Source organism: Elephantulus edwardii, unplaced genomic scaffold, assembly GCF_000299155.1.
Source record: "Elephantulus edwardii isolate Elephantulus edwardi_28Jun2011 unplaced genomic scaffold, EleEdw1.0 scaffold00020, whole genome shotgun sequence".
NCBI lineage: Eukaryota > Metazoa > Chordata > Mammalia > Macroscelidea > Macroscelididae > Elephantulus > Elephantulus edwardii.
Genome location: NW_006399770.1, coordinates 14,347,847 through 14,369,202, shown reverse-complemented (window position 1 = coordinate 14,369,202; position 21,356 = coordinate 14,347,847). Strand labels below are relative to the sequence as shown.

The 21,356-nt window shown below is 39.0% G+C and overlaps 1 protein-coding gene across 2 annotated transcripts in view; it reads right to left on the bottom strand.

Annotated features, from left to right (window-relative positions):
* Positions 1-21,356, bottom strand: part of CDC14A (cell division cycle 14A) — a 223,504-nt gene that overhangs the window by 11,483 nt on the left and 190,665 nt on the right. The window contains exons 11-15 of one of the 2 annotated variants that reach the window (XM_006882446.1): positions 20,448-20,607; positions 11,526-11,641; positions 7,448-7,495; positions 5,304-5,423; positions 3,899-4,238 (exon numbers count right to left, since the gene is read on the bottom strand). In XM_006882446.1, coding sequence (XP_006882508.1) covers positions 3,899-4,238; positions 5,304-5,423; positions 7,448-7,495; positions 11,526-11,641; positions 20,448-20,607 — 784 coding nt within the window. Of the gene's footprint in view, positions 1-3,702; positions 4,239-5,303; positions 5,424-7,447; positions 7,496-11,525; positions 11,642-20,447; positions 20,608-21,356 lie in introns of those variants that run through there. The other variant, XM_006882445.1, reaches the window with a different exon arrangement.

Sequence of the window (21,356 nt, the reverse complement as noted above, 5' to 3'; positions counted from 1 at the left end):
GGAAGGAAGGAAGGAAGGAAGGAAGGAAGGAAGGAAGGAAGGAAGGAAGGAAGGAAAATACATACATATTCCAGTCTACATTGTGAGCTCTGCTGGCCTAGTCTGCAGGGAGCAACACTGCTAATTCAAAGGCTACACCTCTTTGGCAATTTGAATGAACCAGCAGTTCCTTGGGACAAAGATAATCCCTCTCTTCCCATGTGATTCACAGTCTCCAAAATCCAATGGAGGCTCAGCTGGCAGTTGGTTCTGACTCAACAGCAATGAGCTGTTGACTCAGTCTACATTGTAGAATTAGAATCAACTAACGGTGTGCCCTAATGTCATAACAGTTACACATGGCTGACAATGTTTGGTCGAGCTCACTGAGTAAGACAGGCTTGGAAGCAAGAGTGGCATCCACTTCCTAAACATGCCTGTGCAAACTCTATGAACTTAGAAGGACGATAGTTCTTTTGTTTATAGGGTTGTTGTTAGATGGTAGCTAACAACAACAACATATAACGCCAAAGCCCTTCTCTCCATTTTGGAGTTGGATGAAGCAGTTGGAGTCTGTAAGATAGTACTCTTGTTTTGGTTGAGGATCTGCGTGGATTGTTTGGTTGTGTTAATTTAAGCCTCTTGTTTAGAGTCAACAAGAGGCTCCCGGGGGGCCCTTATATTTAAAAGTTGGGCCTGAGGGATTATATTTTAATCCTTTATTACTCTACTTTGGAGGAACATTCTTCTAAGTCATACAGCATTCTGGCCAATTTGGTGTGATGAGGTAATCTGGGTTTGCTGTGACACTGAATCTTGTGCCACTTGGGTTTCAAATGCCTAATGGAACAACTGTGCCATAGGTATGCCAAACACCATCATGGGCAGCTTCATTGGAACTCCCTGATTGATCCAAGTTTGGAAGCAGGAGTGGCATCCACTTCCTAAACCACATGCCTCTGAAAACTATGAACTTGAAGAAATAATAATTATAGAAAGGCTTCAGGCCTTTTGTTCATAGGGTCACTATGAGTCACTCTCGACTCAATGGCAATAAACAACAACAACAACAGGCGAAATAGATTGGTAGTCATCAGAGACCCTAATTTATAAAAGAATATAAAATTATCCTTGAAAAAAGTATCATTGATGCTCATGGTGATGGGAAAAATGGATAGTGGTGATGGTTGTACAACATGATGAATGTAACCATAGTATTGAATTGTGCATGTGAAAAATGTTTAGTAAATGTTTTCAAGTGCGTATTTTTACCACCATCTAAAAAAACATGAAATAAAATTAGATGAACCTATTTTATGTGCCAGAATTTCTAGGCAACGGACTGTATGTGGATGGAAAAGGAAAAAACTTTCAAGAGGCTTGGTAGGGATAAGATCAGTAATGAGTCCAATAAGCACATTCACACAGGCATATCTCCTCACATTAGTAATGTGGTTTCTAAACTGTGATCTAAAAAACTGGGCACCAATCATTGTTAGAACAGGGCTATTGCTTTGTCCTGCGTGGTGTTAACTATATCTGCTTATCAGCAGTTTGGAGCTACCTAGAAGCACCTGACTCATCAACAACTTGCATTATGCAAACGATACAACCTTGCTTGCTGACAGCAAGAAGGACCTAAAGCACTGCCATATGGATTGCATCTTAATATCAAGAAGAAAAAAGTCCTTACTACTGGACCAGTAGGAACATGAGGATAGATGGTGGAAAGATTGAAATTGTCAGTGATCCTCTTACCTGAATCCACAATCAACATCTTTAGTCAGGAGAGATCAGGAGATGTAGCGTTTGGGGAAAATCTGCTGTCAAGGACCTCTCCAAAGTCCTGAAGAGCAATGATGTCAGTTTATAACTACGGTGCATCTGATTCAAGTCATTGTCTTTTCAATCACCTGCTATGCATCTGAGAGCTGAACAATGAATGAGGATGAGAACTGATGCCTTTGAACTGAAGTGTTGGAGAACAGTAATGAATATACCATAGACATATTGTTGTTATTGTTATGTGCTGTCGATTTGCTTGTGACTCATAGCGACCCTATGTACAACAGCCCTAAACTCTGCTCTGTCCTGTACCAATCGCACCATCTCCAATACACCCATTCCAATTACTCCAGTCACTGAATCAATCCACCTCATAGAGGGCCTTCCCTTCCTGCGCTGTCCCTCCACCCTACCAAGCATGATGTCCCTCTCCAAGGACCGGACCATAGACATACAAAAAAAAAATCTTGGGAAAAAGTGAAGCCAGAATGTTCCTTGGAAGCAAGAAAGGGGAAGCTTCATCTCATACAGTTTAGATATGTTGCCAAGATAGTCTATTCCCCAGAAAGGGCCATTTTGCTTGGAAAGGTGGAAGGTCGGCAAGACAGAGAAAAGACCCTCAATGAGATGGCTTCATTAATACAGTGACTAAAGCAATTGGCTTAAGTATATCAGAGATAATAAGGATTGCACAGGATAGGACAGCATTCAGATCTTCCCATAGGATCGCTGAGTTGTACTCGATGGCACCTAACAACAGCAACAGCAACAATAACAAGCAGTACCCCAGAAGAAAGACCAGGTAACCTTATTCCATAAAGAGAGCATTCAGGAAAATCCTATGGAGCTCACTTCCACGTCAGTAATACATGGGTGTAATACATGGGTTTGCTATGAGTTGGACTGACTCGATAGCAATAGGTTTGAGTGGTTTGGGAGGGTATTTTGGTTTATCATTTTGCCCAGTGAGCAGTGAACACTAGTACTGTCACAAGCACTTTCCCTTCTCTGCTCTCCTCTGAGTGGAAGTTAGGTGCCCAGGACACACACATACACACACGCGGACACACACCACCTCACTATAGATATCGGCTGAGGAAATGCTTAAATGACAGTGGGTATGACGGATTGCTGACTCTAGTGTTCTCAAAATACTCCCGGGACTTGCTGGAGCCAGGAGTGTAATCAATGTTTCAACCATATTTCCTTTTATGTAGGATCTATTCCTCCTTCCTATTCCTTTTCCCTCGCAAATCAAAACTCCAACAGACCCCAACTCCCCATGTAACAACTGAAGTTAAAGTGATTCATCAGAGGATGAACCAACAGATTTTTTCCCCCTAACAGGGATTACTGCTAAATAAAAAGAGAACTCGGTAACTAATAGCACTAATTAGTAAAATGTATTTGACCTTCCTATTTTGAGAAGCTACTGTTTTCAGGTGATTCATAGCCACCCTATGAACAACAGAGAGGAACACTGCCCTATCCTGTGTCATTTTCATAATCCAGTTCTAAACATCTTCCTGATACTCTGCCTTCCCCTCTCCCCTCTATATCCCATGATCCTATTTATAAACCTGCCTTATAAACACATTCCACTTGCCACTTAATCAATTCTGAGTCAGTTCCTAGCAGGAAGTGAAATATTTAGGGCTTAGTTCTGGGGAAATACTATTAATTCAGTACATTCGGTATTGCAGAATTCATTCATTACTATATGATGTGGAAACGTCATCATTCCTATCACCATCACAGCCAAATCAAACCCATGAGCCAGCTGCTGGCTTTGTATTAGGGGGTTTTGAAAATTTAACTGAAAAGTAAATCAACAGTGTCCTTGATGACAGGAACAGACGCTGCTTCTATTGTAAAAGAAATCAGTTTAAAAGGAGGGAGGAAGAAAGAAAAAAGAAGGGAAGAAGAAAACCAGTTGAAACTAGGCATTTACTTGAAAAGGAGCCAGCAGACTGTAGGTGCTAAGACAGTGTCACACAACGCAGAGAGAAGGCATTGGTCAGAAGGCTTCCTTGGCGCTATTAAATTTCTTTGATGGCAGCCTTGGCTGAGAAGGCAAGGCACAAAAGTTGCATTCAGGGTTCTGAGGATCAAGAGGTGGTGTCTGCGAACTTACGGGGATGGAGCGGCTCAGGAATCTTGCTGAAGAAGTAGAAAGCCCGGTGTAGGAGGGTCGGAGGGGGGTGACATGTTCCTCTGTCTTGGCGCTGTGGGGACCAGGGTGGGTGTTCAGGTTACTCCCCGTGCTGCTGCTGCTGCTTCTGTTGTACTGGTTGTTGTTGTTGAGCTCAGGGTAATTTCTGGCAGCCGGCTGGGTGCTGCCATTCATGAGGCTAGTGAACGGGCTGGCTGTGAAACCTGGCTTAGAGGATGGTGAGATCTTTTTGTTCTCTGGATCATCTGTGACAGAATTCAGATTCCCAAGGGAACTGGCTAGCCGAGAGTTGATGGAAAAGCTGGATGGAAAAAACCAGGTAGGGAGGGTGGGAAATAGACATCAGTGGGTACTCATGCAAAGAGTCCAGGTTTCCAAAACAATGTTTACTACATTACAGGAATGTGATGGGAGACAATTCTAATCAATGCACAAAATGTATCACTCTTGGTATTATAAAAAGGGGTCCTGAATTATACCTATCAACTTTCTCTGTCAAAGAAGTTAATTAAGACCTAAGAAGCTAGTTAAAAAAAACACTCTGACTTGGGATCAGTCTTGAAATAGAGGATCTATCTAAAAGTACTATTTGTCCAAAAGTTGGAAGGAAAGAAAAAGGGTTTTATACAAAGTAAACTTAAGTACAAGATTTAATTTATACATATTCAATCATACACTGCATCAAACATCCTTACCTATTTTAGTTCTGTCTCTGGTAGCCTAATGATACGAAGCGGTGTGGCTAACCCAAAGGCAAGTGGTTCAAATCCACCAGTTGCTCCACAGGACAAAGATGGGCAATCTCTTCCTGCGTGATATTTACTGCCTCAGAAAACCCGACGGAGGTTCAGCTATGTATCAAATACAACTTGACAGAACATAACAATAACCGTATATATGAAAGAAGTCCTTGAAGGTGCTGTGGTTAGTGCATCTGACTGCTAATGAAAAAGTTGGTCGTTCAGAGGCACAAGCCAGTCTACAGGAGAAAGATGAGGCAATCTGCTTCTATAAGGATTTATATAGTCTTGCAAACTCTATGGGGTAGTTCTATTCTGTCCTACAAGGTTGCTGTCAATTCAATGTACATCAAGTGACAAACGACTATGTCATTTATCATCTGTATGGACAATTGGACTCCACTGTGGAGATCATATTAGGCAAGCTGGACATGAGATGCTCCATGACCTTCCCACCCATCCCTGTCTTCTGTAATGTGACCCTGGCACAGACGCCCTAGTTGCATCACAGCACCTTTTGTGCTTTGTTCCCTCCTCCCTGGTCCTCTCCTGTCACACCTCCACAACCAAACCTGTTACAGAATTCCTTTACCTCTTGTGAAAGGAGAAGAGAGAAAAAAATTTACCTCCTCACGCCGGTTCCTGAAGACAAAGAACCTCTGTTTATCCTCTTGGCCGTTGCTGAAGGAGACAAAGCCCCCTTCGAGGTCTTCAAAGATGAAGATCCTTGTGGGGAAGAGCTCAATCTTTGTGGAGAAAAATGGGCAAATGTCATAATAAGAGAATACATAATGCATTCACTTGAATATTCAGCATCAACTATGACACAGTAGGTTTTAATAATAGTCAACAGTAAAGGTGACTGACACATGGACCTAACTCTGAGCCTGACACTGTTCTGAGAACTTATGGGCCTTAACTCAGAAAATTATTACAACAATCCTGGGGCTGGTATTGAGAACTACTGTCCCCATACAAGTGAGGAAATAAAAGTAACTCCATTAGCAAATAGCAGAGCTGGGATTCCAAACCAGGATTCAACACCCACACCTAAACACAACCCCATCAGCTCTGGTTACTTCCTTTCCACTGTCTTTCATTCCCCAGCAGGGAGGATGGAGTCCACTACTTTATATTTCAAATCTATTTTAAGATTTTAAATCCAATCTCTCTTTCCACACTGCAACTACCCTAGGAAAAGTCCTTGTCATTTCTTACCGCTGACTTCTTTAACAATGCAAATTCTGATCAGCCTCCAGCAAAATCTAAAACATAAATCTGAACTGTTACTTCACTCTTTGAACCATTTAAAGTTTCCTTGGTGCCTATACAGTGCAAATTTCCTGGCTTAGCTTATAAGACTCTCCAAAGTCTGGGACTTGTCTCTCTAAGGCAGACTTTCCCACTGGATTCTCCACTCTAGTTATACAACACCTTGCGTTTCCTGAACAAGCTGCATTCATACTTCTGTCTAGTCCACACAGGCTGCTCTTCCTGCAGGGTATCTTCTCACTCCAGCCTCCATCGGACTTTAGGGTAATGCTGTGTGAGCTCTAAACGTCCCCTCATACAGCAAGCCTTCACTGAATTCCCAGGCAAGGATCCTACTTAATCATCCATTTCCTTCAGAGTAATGCCCAGTTTCTATATATTTCAGTGCCACACTAAGATACTAGAGGGTCAGGCTAGAAAGGAAGACCTTCACTGAGATAGCATGGCTGTTAACAATGGGGTTGCGTATGGACAAGTAGATGAGGATAGGGTCAGGATTCAATCTATTGTTCTTCAGGTTGCTATGAATTATAGTCAGCTCAGCAGAGCCTAACAACAACATGAGAAGAGTGCCGAGTTCAGACACCAGTAAATGTTTGCTGAATGGATAAAAAGGAAAAATGGACTCAAATCCCTACATCCAGGGCCTATTCATGGATTTAATATCAAATCTAGTCTATCCTAGACAAATCATTTCATACACACAGATCTTGCTTTACCTACATTTACTCATAAATGCTTTTCTACATCATTTTCCATACAAACAATAGCTCAGGCACATGGTTTACTTCTGAATTCAGAACAAGAAATTCATACTAAAAGCCACTCATGTTCCTAGAAAAGCCCAAGGCCTCTTAAAACTGCCCCCCACTAAACAATCCTGACTCTAGTGAATAAGAACCAAAGGGGAAGAAGACTGAATCTGCTTCTTCCTCCTATCTCATCATTGGTCAAATGTGTCTACTGCTCTTCCCAAGCTCCATGCTAGACCCCAGAACCACTTTGAGAATGTTTCAAGATATTTCCAGAGAAAAATTCTTTCACTTCCTATTCAAATGGAGATTACAGAAGGGAATAAGTAAACGAAGGGGGAAACACATGTAAAAATGGGGAAGAAGGCCTATAAAAATGGGAACAAATTCAAAATAAAACCTAGAGTGAGTGAAAGGCATGTTGAATAGTCAACTGCAAAATGTGCAAATAAACAATGGCTTTGCAACCAAACCACACAGGTCTCCATAGACTGTAATAAAATACAAAATTCTGCTCATGGTGAGCATGTTATAAGTAAAGCATATTCTAAACATCTGAGGCAAAGGAAAAAGAAAGTTGAGACACAACTGGACTCATTCAGGGTGGTATGCCATAGATAGAAAATAATTTTAAAGTAAAAATGTATGTGTAGTTCATTGTCATCAGCTTAAGAAGTGTCAGGGACTTTATCTAAAAGGTGGCACTGATTAACAAATGGCTTGAAATTCAACCTTGTTAGTAGTACCTGAAAGGCTGTGACACTGATCTTGGTTGCCCTTTTATGTCATCCAACCTACGAAATCAAAACACAAACTATTACTAGACTCATAACACAAAACCCAACAGGCATATCAAATGGAATCAAACCAATGGAAAAAAAACAAACATTAGGCTGGTAAAAGGGCTAAATCTGACAAAGGCATATGTATAACTACATACCTTCTGTTAAAAAAATATCCTAGAACCACTTGGAAATTTCTTTAATTCCTTACTCATTCCATCTGGAATTTCATTTATAACATCTTATTTTTTAATCAGAAACTGGTCTTACTTAATTCCACGAAAGGTAAAAAAAAAAAATGATGATGTAGAAAACACTAAATTTAAAAAAAAATGAGAACATTCTTGAAAATATAAATAAAAGAAGATTAAGAAGAGAGAAAAATCATACTGAGACAAGTACGAGTTTCTTTCACTTCTTTTGTCAAATTATTTTCTGTTACTTTTCTATAACTTACCCCTTCCTCCTGCTAGTGATTTCTTAACAGTCAAATATAAATCTGTTTCTAATTTGTATTCATCAATATAAAGCAATTTCTTGGCAATCCAAGGATAGAAATGGTGAATAAAAAAAAAAAGATTGATGATATACACTGATCACAAGGAACCATCAGCAGTGAGCAGAAATGAAGTAAAATGGCTTAGAATACCAACTCCATTTCTCACTCCATTCCATCAGGAAATTATTTCACTTCTGCAACCGCAAGCAACCAGTCCATACAGAGATAAAGATGCATACCTTTTGTATTAACTCAGTTAATCTTTATATCCAATGAAGTACCTCTTGGTTTGTGGTCCATAACAAGTGCTCTGTAAATATTTCTTCTCAACTTTCCAGTGACAGTTGGTGGTTGTTATTATTAAGTACTAAGCTTTCTATCTTGCTTCTACCCCAATGTTGAGCTAAATTTATCTTTATTTCTCGGATCAGCAAACTAGCACTCCAAGAATAGGCATGAAACCATCTTCCCAGATAAAACTATAAAAATCAAACTCCCTGTGATTACAGTATTCTTACACATTCCTCACTTAAAACTCCAGGATAAGTGGCTATTTCCCATTATATTAATTTTTGGAATAACAATAAAGAATGTTGACAATCTTTATAGATCCTTGTATCTACAATGGCCCAGAAGGCGTGCCTCACTCAACTTGTACCCTCAGTGGGTTTCAGTGTGAGCTCGAAGTCCAGTCCCATCCATGGATTCTGATGAATGATTTCAGACTTTAAGCTGGAGATGGTTTATAATTTTATAGACACATATTCATTCATCAAATCCCATATTCATTTCCCAAAATATTAAACAATCTGTAGTAGATGCTTTTAGAAGCTGTCAGGTCAGTTCCATTTCACAGCAGCTCTATATACAACAAAAGGAAACAACTGGCCAATCCTGCATTACCCTCACAATCTCTGTCATGCTCAAGTCCATTGCTGCTGTCACCTATCAGTGCATCTCACTGACAGTTTTCCTCCCTTTCAATGATCCTCTACTCTACCAAGCATGATGTCTTTCTTGAGGGATTGGTCCAATGTATATGAGATGAAGTCTTTCCATTCTTACTTCAAAAGAAGGTTAAGGAACTAGATGTGATATACCAGTTCTTTTTTATAATTTAAATTTATTATTAATTTCAGTAAAAATTTACATAGACTTTGGATTTCAATTCATTCACTGTTGCACTTTTCTTCCCTCTCAACCCTCCCCCCGGTACACTACCCTCTTGGAAAAGTAAAAGAAAAATTCTTTCATTGTTTTACAAACCCTCCCCCAGGTCCAATCCAACATGTAGTCTTCGTTCTAGACTCCTATGATGACAAAAATACCTAATCACATATCCCTTTTAAACAGTTTCCTACCTCATCTGTTTCAATGCAGTATACATTATTAAACCTATCTTTCTCAGTTTCTCCCCAACGGCAAGACCAGTCCTCTTTTACAACAGAGGTAACATGCAATATTTGTCCTTTTGTGAATGGGATATTTCATTCAGCATAATGTTCTCCAGAGTCAACCATTTTGAATACTATTGCATGAGTTCCTTGTTTTTCAATGCAACATAGTATTTCTTTGTGTGAATATACCACAGCTTCTCTAGCCATTCATTTGCTGATGAGCACTTAGGTTGTTTCCAGCTCCTTGCTATTGTGAACAAAGCCGCGATAAACATGGGTGTCATATATCTGCTTGGATGTCAGTTTTGGTCTCTTTGGGATATATTTCCAGTAGTGGAATTACTGGGTCAAATGGTATCTCTATTTGCAACTTTTTGAGAAGGTGCCATACCGCCTTCCACAGTGGTTGCACCATTTTACACTCCCACCAACAGTGAATAAGGGTTCCAGTCTCTCCACAACCTCGCCAGCATTTGTTGCTTGCTGTTCTGTTAAATTTTGCTTTTCTGTCTGGTGTGAGATGATATCTCATAGTTGTTTTAATTTGCATCACTCTTAGAGCTACGGATTTTGAACATTTCTTCATGTGGTTGTTAGCCAACTGAATGTCTTCTTTGGTGAAGTGCCTGTTCATATCCTGTGACCATTTTTCTATTGGATTATTTACCTTTATCTTGTTGTGGTGCTCAAGTATTTTATAAATTCTAGATATAAGTCCCTTATCTGACATGTCATTACCAAATACTTTTTCCCAGTCAGTGGCTTCCCTTTTTACCCTGTTGGAGAAGTTTTTGGATGTGCATAGGGATTTGATTTTTAGAAGATCCCATTCATCTATTTTATCTTCTCCTGGTTGTAGGTATTTTTTATTATTATTATTTTATTCTGATTTATTTACAAAGTTTGTCTTTCACAAAAGATCCTTCCCATTTTTCACCCATCAAATTGTGAAACCCTATGATTAACATCTACCCACCCACCCATTCTTACCCTCTATTTCCCCCCTTATCCCAATCATCATACTTATTTTATAATAATGGTTTTATACCATATTTGTACTTGTGGGACTGAGTTAGTTCACTCAGCAGAATGCTCTCCGGTCCCTCCCAAATTAAGTAGTAATTTACAAAATCATTGCTCCTACGTGCTGTGTAGTATTCCACTGTATGAATGTATCAAAACTTCTCAATCCATTCTTTTGTGGTTGGACATCTGGGCTGTTTCCATGTTCTTGTGATGGTGAATAATAATGCTATGAACACCGGTGTACAAGTTCTCATTTGAGCCTAAATTTTCATTTCCTTGGAGTATATTCCAAGCAACTGAATAACTGGGCCATACAGAATTTCTATGTTCAGCTTTTTGAGGAAGCTCCAAACTGCCTTCCAGAGTGGTTGTACCATTTTATAATCCCACCAACAATGTATTAGAGTTCCTATCTCACCACATCCTCTCTAACATTTATTACTTGCTGTCCTGTTAAACTTTGCCACAATACCATCTCAGACAGGAGTCTCATAATGAAAGTTTATAGAATACTCCTGGGCCTTCACAAGAAAAAGACAGATAACTCAATTACAATATGGGCAAAAGACATGGAAAGAATTTTCACAGAGGAAGATATTCAAATGGTCAACAGACTTACGAAGAAATGCTCCAAATCACTGGCAATAAGGGTGATGCAAATCACAACCACCATGAGATACCACTCCAGTAGCAGTGACAAAGTTTAACAAGCATATACCAACTCTTACACGCACCATTTTATTACACACTCCAAGTTTCAAAACAAATGCCTTGGCATACTTGTAAGGATTCACTGAAAGGCAGAAATGCACTCAAAAGAGGAGAAGCGTGGAATTCTAAATGGAATTTGGAACATAGTCCCCAGAGAAAATGAACTCCTTAACAATATAAGGTGAAATTCCAGACACAGATCCAACTGATGCTTTCAACAAACATCTGAAACTACTTCCTGCGGTGAAAAAATAAAAATAAAAATAATTAAAAAAAAGATAAACAATGCCAAACACGGGAACAGCAATACACCAAAAACCAAGAACTAGAATGATATTAAAAAAAGGCGAGCAAGGGTTTTACCTACAAGAGAAAAGCCACAATAAATTTAGATCTAAAATGAACTTACCGAAATGCACAGGATGGCGAAGAGCGTGGCTGTCTCTGACTTTTTAAGGCACGTAGTTTATCTCCCTGGGTTATACCATTCTTCATCTCCACATCTTCATCTTCATCTAAATTATTCTGGGAAAACAAAACAAAACAAAAAAAATGCATGTGTTAGAAAGTCATCTCAAATAATTTTACCTTACGTAGATAATTTAATTACACAATGAATTCAGCACTGTTCATAAGTATGCTGAAGAACACTCAACTATTTGCTAGCTAAAACATATTGGCCAAATTCAAGATGAAAAAAAGAATGGGGGTGGATGTAGCATAATTTAAAAGGAGCTCATGTTAGCATGGACCACAATCAGATTCTCATGCAAAAACACAATTGTGTTTTGGATTATTGTCAAGACAAAGGTGAGCTCAATGGTTAGAGTGACTACCAAGCTCTATCACTGCGAATTACATAACTTACTTTCAAAAACGCAAGATAAAATAGTTTAAGACATTATGTACCATAAGATATGGTAATTGCAGGCCTTAAGTGGTACGATTGGTTAATGGGCTCAGCTGCTGTGTGAGTCCAGTAGAAGGCATCTTGGAAGGAAGGCCTGCCAGTATACTGTGAAAAATCAGCCCTTGAAATCCCGACAGAGCACAGTTCTGCTCCAACATACTCTGACATGAGTCCCAAGCAAAAGCATCTGGTTCTGGTATATGGTAAATGATTAACATTATTTAACACTAGTAAAGCACTTTCCAGGAGTGCAAAGACTATGTTCCTGGTAAATTAAGGCAGTCCTTTAACCTGTATAGGTCTGTATTAAAGAGGGTGAAACCAAGTGTCTCCTTGGAGGCTAGGATTTTGAAACTCCGTCTCGCATACTCTGGGTACATGACCAGGAGGAACTAATCCTTGGAGAAGGACTTCATGCTCAGAAGGGTGGAGGGACAGTGCAGGAGAGGAAGACACTGGATGAGATGGATTGATACAGTGACTGGGGCAATGGAGATTGGTGTGTTGAAGTCAGTAAGACTGGCTCAGGACAGGGGAGGCTTCAGAGCTGTTGGGCATAGGGTCACAATGAGTTGCAGCAACTCGACGGCACATAACAACAACATAATCTGAAAAATATTATGTACCATATTAGCTCTTTTTGCATTCTGTTTGTTATTGTTGTTAATGTGTCATCAAGTCAGAGTGACCCATATTTTGCAAGCCTTTAATTCTTACCATACCCCTGTAGGGAGAGCATTGTTGTTGTTGTCATGTGCTGTCGAGTCACCTGTGACTCGTAACAACCCTATGTACAACAGTCCTAAATCCTGCTCTATCCCTTGCCAATTTTACTGTCTCCGACACACCTATCCCCTTTACTGCAGTGACTTAATCAATCTGTTCCACCGAGGGTCTTCCTCTCCTGCACTGTCCCTCCACCCTCCCAAGCATGATGTCCCTCTCCAAGGACTGATCCCACCTTGCAACATGTCCTAAGTATCTCAGATGAAGCTTCAGAATCCTTGCCTCCAAAGAGCAGCCTGGCTTCACCCTCTCCAGGACGCAACCTGTTTGTTCTCCTAGCAGTCCATGATACCCTTAATACTCTTCTCCAGCACCACAGCTCAAAGACGTCAATTCTCCTTCTATCATGCCTAGTCATTGTCCAGCTCTCTGATGCATAGCAAGTGATTGCAGAGACTTTGGCCTTTATCATTATTCTCTTTAAATTACGTTATTGACATGAAAAGAATATGCATTATTGACAGAGGGGAAAAAGGAACTCACTGAAGTTGAAGATATTGCCCAAACACCCTAAACTGTCAATGGCAGAGCTATGATTTTAAAAGGCTACTTCCTGTCCCCAGGTGTAGTGCTATTCCTGATATCTATGCCATAGCACCAGCAATGGAGCCGGTGAGGATTGCATGTAGTCTGATTACCCTCCTGAAAATCCAAAAGGCATGAATTTTCTAAGATCTTTTCTAGACAAAATAGTCCTCAACCCTTTTTAAAATTATAATTTTTATTGGCTGGAGAATATATAAAATACACTTCCTGAAATCATACTCAAGTCATTACTGGTAACTGTTTCTAGATGACATACTTTTCTTCTTACCAACTAGATTGGATTGCATGAGCACATCTGGGGCTGAGTGAGCATGTTCTTGCTAAAAAGGCTGTATCTCACCTCTATAGCTCTGAGTCTTTTAAAAAGATATACAAAATACAAAGCAGGGTGAATACCTCAGTTTAAGCAATCAGCATGCAATAACTCATTCTCTCTTATCATTAACTCATTTACCCATCAGAAGTACCCCTAAGCACAGAATAGGCAATGATGAATAAAATATAATCCCTACCAAAAAAAAATAACAACAAAAGAGTACAATCCCTACATTCAGAAGGGATGGTAGATATTTAAATAAACAATTCGATCATACAGAATTTTCTTTAAGAGAGGCATAAATATTTTGGGAGCCTGGGAAAGGTGAAGACATGCAGCTGATAACTTCCTAGAGGAGGCAGTCTCTTAAAAAAAATGCAGCATATCAAGAAGTAGGAAAGATCTACAGCCACAAGACCTCTGACTAAGAGCCCAAGCGTTCTCTTAGACCTACAAGCCAACCCTCTATAAAGTCTCTGAAAATCGATTAGACCATCCATCTATGTCTGTACAATCCCACTAGAAAGAAACACATTACTACTCAAGGAAGTCTGAGAACCAAATTTGGGAAAGACCGAAGGTTAGATTTGCAAGGAACGTGGAATATCAGAGAATGTAAGTGTAGCTTAACCTAACTTCAGTAAGCACTCAACAAGCTGAGTACTGCATCTGAACCCTGTCCTATCCTGAGCCAATCTCATTGATTTTGACACAACTGGATAGTTAGCGATAAATAAAATCACATGATCTTTTTTATCATTAAAAACACAGATAAACATGGAGAATAAAAGTTAAAGCAATCTGTATATTTACCATCAAAAGTAAACATGTTAACATTCTAGCATAGTCTTCTAGACCTTTATGCTGCTTTGCAATATCCCTTTTTCACAAATACAGTGTTTCCAGGCAAATTGTTGTTGTTGTTATGTGCCGTCGAGGCACTTGCGACTCATTGCAACTCTATGTACAACAGCCCTAAACCCTGCTCTGTCCTGTGCCAATCGTTCGCACTGTCTCTGACACACCCATCCCAACTACCCCAGTCACTGAATCAATCCACCTCATAGAGGGCCCCTCCTGCGCTGTCCCTCTACCCTCCCAAGAATGATGTCCCTCTCTAAGGACTGGTCATTCCTTTTAACATGTCCAAAGTATGTTAGAGGAAGCCTCAGAATCCTTGCCTTCAAGGAGCTACCTGGTTTAACCCTCTCCAGGAGGAATCTGTTTTCTTAGCAGTCCATGGTACATTCAATACTCTTCTCCAGCACCAACAGCTCAAAGGCGTCAATTCTCCTTCTTTCCTCCCTAGTCATTGTCCAACTCTCTGATGCATAACAAATGATTGCAAAGACCATGGCCTGTTTCAGACACACCTTAGTGTCCAGAGTGACAACATTGCTCTTCAGTACTTTGGTGAGGTCCCTAACAGCAGATTTGTCCATCACAATCCCATCCCAGGCAAATTAAAAGAAAAAAAAAAATTCTATGTTATCATTCTTTATGCTTCTTATGATTCCAGTATCAGGATATATCAAACTTTATCTACTTTATTTCTTTAAAACTCTTAGTCTGTTCTGTGTTTTTATCATGAAATAGTACTTTCAACATATCTATGTTGTTGTTATTATATAACCATTGAGTTGGAACTGATGGCAGCTGAGCCTCCAGTGGGTTTTCAGAGGCAGTAAATAAATAAATAGAACAGGAGATTGCCCTTCTTTTCCCAGAGCTGCTAATGGACTCAAACCAACTGTCTTTGGATTGGCAGCAGGAGTCACAAGCAATCGAAGGCACATAACAACATCTATCTGTCCAGGGGTTGATATCTGGAACTTTATGTGTCATGTGTTGGTGAGGTGTGTTTTTTTTTTTCCTTTGAGAAAGTAAGGATCCTTCAGTAAAGGAGCTTAAATAAAAATTGCTAAAATTGCTTCAATGCATGGATGTCTGCTTCAGTTTTGATTGCTTTCTACATGTTTGCTCATAGCAGCACGGCCAAACTATGCTTGGAAAGGTTATTACTTAGAGAAGAACGTAATGCTTGGAAAGGTTGAGGGTCAACAAGAGAGCAGAAGACCCTCAACTGAGGTCAGTTGACACAGTGACAGCAGCAATGGATTCAAGTGTGTCAGAGATTGTGAGGACGGCACAGGATTTGACAGATTTCAGATCTGTTGTTCACAGGGTCATTTATGACTCTTACTTGACTCGAAGCACCTAACAACATGTTTGCTATGCATCATAATCGTGAAAGAAACTATTTTACCTTAAGAATCACAATGCAGTGGGGGACATATGTGTAAGTAACTCTGGTGTGAAATAGACTGTCTTTTTTCTATTGAAGTCTCTATGTTTTTAAATCTTACTTTTATTTGAACTAGTTAGTAAATAACCAAAGCTTTAAAAAAAAAAGTGTTGAATTCTTACAATAAAAAACTTCAGTTCCTTATCCCACTATTCTATGTGCCTCTTACATGTGACTCTGGGTTGAATTTAGAATTCTAGCTTGAAGATCAATTTTTCTCAAAATTTTACAGGCTCTTCCAGACACAGAGGCTAGGAGAACACAGAGAGCTTATTGTTTAGTGGGACAGACAAACGTCCTTGGCTTTTTAGTATCTACAAAGATACCAGGTGAAAATATAATTAAAGCTCCACATTGATTATCAATTTAGAGGAACTCTGCTGAACATTAGCAGCACCTGTATCTAATTAATATCTCTACTCATGAGTATCTGATTAGTGTGCTAATATTGAGCTATTAACTCAGAATAAGAAAGCAAATCTAAACGCAGTCACAGTTCTGGTCGAAATTTATTAGGATGGGCTGACTAAGATAAGGTTCAGCATGACAGTATATGATGCACAAAAGCCAAGTGAAGACCTCATAGAGATATAGCCAGGAACAGTTGGAATGGTAGAGTGCAGAGACTCTAGACCCAGAGATCCCAAGTTCAAATCCCAGTTCCACCACTTAGTTCTTCAGTGACTTTGACCAGGTGGCTTAACGTTCCCTCCCTCATCTCTGTCACTTACAAAATGGGCATAATGTCAGTGTTTATTTCATATGCTGTTATTATACTGAATTAAAAGGATTAATATATACATAAAGTGTTTGGCACAGAGTGAGAACTCTTTATATCACGGTAATGTACCTTAACCTTCTCATTTAGCTTAAATACCTGCACCATAAGTAAGGTGCTTTTAACTGCATCTTTTCAATACCTTTACGAATCAACTCCAAATAAGCTCTTGAATTTCAAAATGAGCACTTATTAAGATTTTTTTTTTTTAGTATATGCTATCCTTGTGGTTACTGTTACATACCAATGAGTCAGAATACCTCCAGTGGGTATTCAGAGTGGGTAAATCAATCGATGGGAGGAAATTGCCCATCTTTCTCCCACAGAGCAGCTGGTAGATTAAAGCCTTTGGGTTGGCACCACAGCACCTTACCATTAGGTCACCAGAGCCCCCCATAGCTCTTATTGGTGATCTTTAAATAGCTTGACTTTTTAATGATTTTATGTGTATTTTTTAAAAAAGTGTAAACCCTCTTCATTCATTCATTCATGCAATGTCTAGTAGACTCGGAACTCTTGGATGATAATCACAGCAGGCACAATTGCAGGTCCCTGCCATTTATGAAGGTTATTGTCTAACAAGGAAAGGGCAATTCTTGGCACTCACTCACTGCTACCTAGTGGGAACAGACTCATAGCTAACCCTCCAGCAGGTTGTCAGGCATGTAAATCTAACATTAAAAGACTGCCCCTCTTTCTCCCAGGGTGCGGCCAGTGAAGCCACATTGCCAGAGACAGGCAGTCTGTGGTTAGCAGCATGCACAGCTAACTCCCTACAGACTATGCCATCAGACTGCAAAGTATAATGCACAAAAGACACAAAGAGCAGGGAGCTTCATTTGGACCTGCAAGATCTCTCTTCTCTTTCATCTCTCTCTCTCCCTTTCTCTCTGCTGTGATTTGGAACCAACTCATAGCTAACCCTCCAGTGGGTTTTCAAAACCTATAAATTGCATGAGAGGAAATATCCATCTGTCTCCTGAAGAGCAGCTGTGGATTTGAACTGCCTGCCTTTGTGTTAGCAGTGCAACTTCTTACCCCCTAGGCCCACAGAGCTCCCTGAAAGAGAGACCCTGGCTGAAGATCAGATCAATAAAGCCTGTAAAGCTTATTTTTTCTGAAAATTAATCATACTTGTTAAATAACTGAAACAAGAAAGAATAACAAGAAACCACAATAAAGTTATAATCTAGTCCATTACCACAACTTGCACCATTCTATTCACTACTACTTTTGGATTTTTTTTACTTACACAAACCTCCTGGACACTGAAAAACTATACATTGGATTCTCCAAGTTAGATAATTACAGAACACCTCAAAGAGAAATTTCTGCAAGCCTAGAAACCAAGCATTTCAATTTGATTCTACAAAGTCATACTGAATTGTCTTCACTCTGATTTTACTTAAACAAAAATCAGTGCAGCCCCTAGAGGAACACCAGTTTTTTCCAACTATCTTTACATACAAACAAAATTGAATCCAGAATTTTCATTGGCATCTACTCTTATAGAATTCCTGCTACAATGTCAACTTATTTGCCCACTTGCAATTCATAATAGTAGAAAAAATAATCAAGTTCACTTTTAAGCAAAAGTGGCCTCCCCCATTCATAGTATGTTCTGAGGCTGGCACCAGATAAACAGGGCAAGCAAGAGCTTCAAAGAGTTCACTGGACAAAGTATTAATTGTCAATAAAATGGTCCAAAAGTGAAATATATGCCATAGTCTAAAATATGAGTCATACCATCACTAACTGGTACTTCTGGATTCTTCCCTTTTCCTCCTATAATTTAAAAAATTATAGCACTTTTGAATGGTTGGAGCTAAAATAATTATGGGAGGATGCAGGGGATAGATGCAGGGGAGAGGAAGAAAACAGTCTAGCATTTGAATATATGCTTGTATTTAAAACTGGCTTACTGTTCTTAGTTACTCAGCTATTGCAGAGTATAATAGAAAAAGCACAGGTTTGGCATTAGACCGACATAGATTGATGCTTGTTTCTAACATTGAATTAAGGACCTTCTGTATACTCAAATTCCTTGCTTGTAAAATGAAAACCACCCTATCTAATTCATCAGGTCATTCTAAAGACAGTATCAGACAATACATGGCAGTTGCTTAAAATTGGTTCACTTCTAGGAGAACCGTAACTTAAAAAAAAAAATAAAAATAGCTCCTCAGAATGTTTTTAGCTCCGGTCTAGTCTTTCTCTCATTGTCAATGAGCTGGAACTGGCTCACAGCGGGCTCTCCAGTGGTTTTCCAAGACTGTTCATCACACAGTCTCCTGGGAGGAGGTTGCCTCCCTTTCTCCCAAGGAACCACTGGTAAATTTTTTTCCCCTTTTAGAGTTTCAATTGATACTTCTTTTAAAAAAATACTGGCTTATTTACAAAGTCCATATACACTGTTTTTCACACCAGATCTTTCCCGTTTCCTTCACCCCCGCCTCCTTCCACCCATCAAATTGCACGACCCTGTGATTATTGCATTAGCATGGGTAGATTTGATCTACGTGAGAAGCACTCCCTTTAGCTTAGCAGTCCAACTCCTTATGGACTACATCAACAACAGTAAGAATAAATTTGAGTCTTGCTAAGTCCCACTGTATTTATACAATCTGTCACTTCAATATTTGTTTTCCTTATAATTTTGTTTCTTGGTTTTCAATCATTCATATACTTTTGTTTTATAACATTATAGCTTACCAATGCCATTTATTGCAACATCTCATCAAGTTACCTGCCCCTAAATCCTTCCTCAAATTTTTAATTTTAACAGGAAAATCAGTAAATTATTTTTCTACTTAACAATTCTCAAATACAATTCTGCCTAGTTTGTTATAATCATAGAAAACTTCAAATCATCTGTTTCAGGAAGGCAGCTTGTTTAGGTTCTTTCAAACTAGTTCTAAAACTGTCATGTTAACATTAGTGTTTCAGCACTTCCTCACAATGGTCTTTACAAAGTTCTGGTAACCGCTCCATGGGAGAAGAATGGGAACTCATTTCCTGTACACTCTACCACCTCTGAAAACCCGCTGAGTGGTCAGCAATGGATCGGTCCTGACTCAGTGGTATACAATAACAACAACACTGGTCTTGGGGATTATTTTTCCACTGCACAGAGGTAACTCAAGCACTGGACATTTACCTAACCTCTTTGTAAATTTTAGGATTAAAAGAGACACAATAACATGATAATAACAAATACTTCAGAAATTTCTTCATGAAATATTAATTTTTCTCAATAATTAAAATAACTACTTATCTACTCATTTTTTGTTTTATTTTCTGGCTTTATTTCTAAATATTACATATAAACAAAATGTGTGGCTTTATGAATTAAATGTTAAAAAAGAAAAACAGAAAACCAAAATATTTTTCACCTTGATAGCTATTTCAACTAAAAAGGTGGCTTTCTATTTCCTTTCTGTAAGTATTCTTTAATAGAGAATGGGCACCTTTATAAAAGTACTCCTCACATTACTGCTGCTTCTTTTTAAGGGTAATTGCTTTCTTTTCTTTGATTCTTGCTTAATAAGTAAGAGCATTCCCTCTTAAACACTTGGTACGCTCAACTCCTCAGAGAACAGATGCTGCTATATTATATGTGTTCCCTTGGGAACGAGGAATTGGAGAAGATCATGTTAAACAGAGATAAAAACCTTTCTGGGAGAAGCTTACCTCTCCAAATCTCTCCACGTTTTGTATCTTAGATAAGTTTGCACCAATAGTCATTTCATCCAAGCTAGAAAGAATTTTATTAATACTTCCTTCACTGGATGGTCTATTTTTCATTTTGGATCGAAAAATATCTCCTTGAACCCACAATGATGCTTGCTTTCTGTTGAGAAAAAAAAAGAGAAAAAATAATCTTTAAAATAAATTATTCTCAGAGATTAGTAGGCAAATATTTGCCAATCAGGCTGGAAAGATGATGAAATAGTAAAAAAGTAAAATCACTCTCTAAAAGGAAATAGTAATTGTTTCAAAATTTTACATTAGGAATACACATCTCCAAATGCATCTCTAATACAAGCATTCCTCAATTATAGGCATGGTTAAGTTCCAAAGACCAACAAAGTCATTAGTGAAAATGCAGAGTTATTTGAAAATAGAGGATGACCACATCAGATCTCAAAATGGAGGATTCTCAAGTCATCCTATGGAGCTGCTACTGGACTTGAACCACCAAAGAAGCTTAGCCATTGGAGTAACAGTGTAACAACTCCCTACTTACTAGGCCACCAGAGCAACTCCTGAAGAACTACTCCAAGGACGACTCTAAGGACCATTGCTGTCCTATGAAATACTGTTGCTGTTGTTGTTAGGTATAAAATTCCAGAAATTATAGTCTTCTACCTATGGCAAAAAGTTATGCAATTGTATTCATGTGTATGAATTAGGTGTCTTCCAGTCTACTATGATTCAAAGTGACACTATGAACAAGAGGTAAGAACCTTGACTGATCCTATCCTGTGTCAACCTCATGATCTCTATTACACTGAAGTCTTTTTATACTCACTGGGCAGATCCATTTCATAGAGGGCCTTCCTCTTTTCTCTCCAAGGACTGGTTCCTCTTGAAAATACA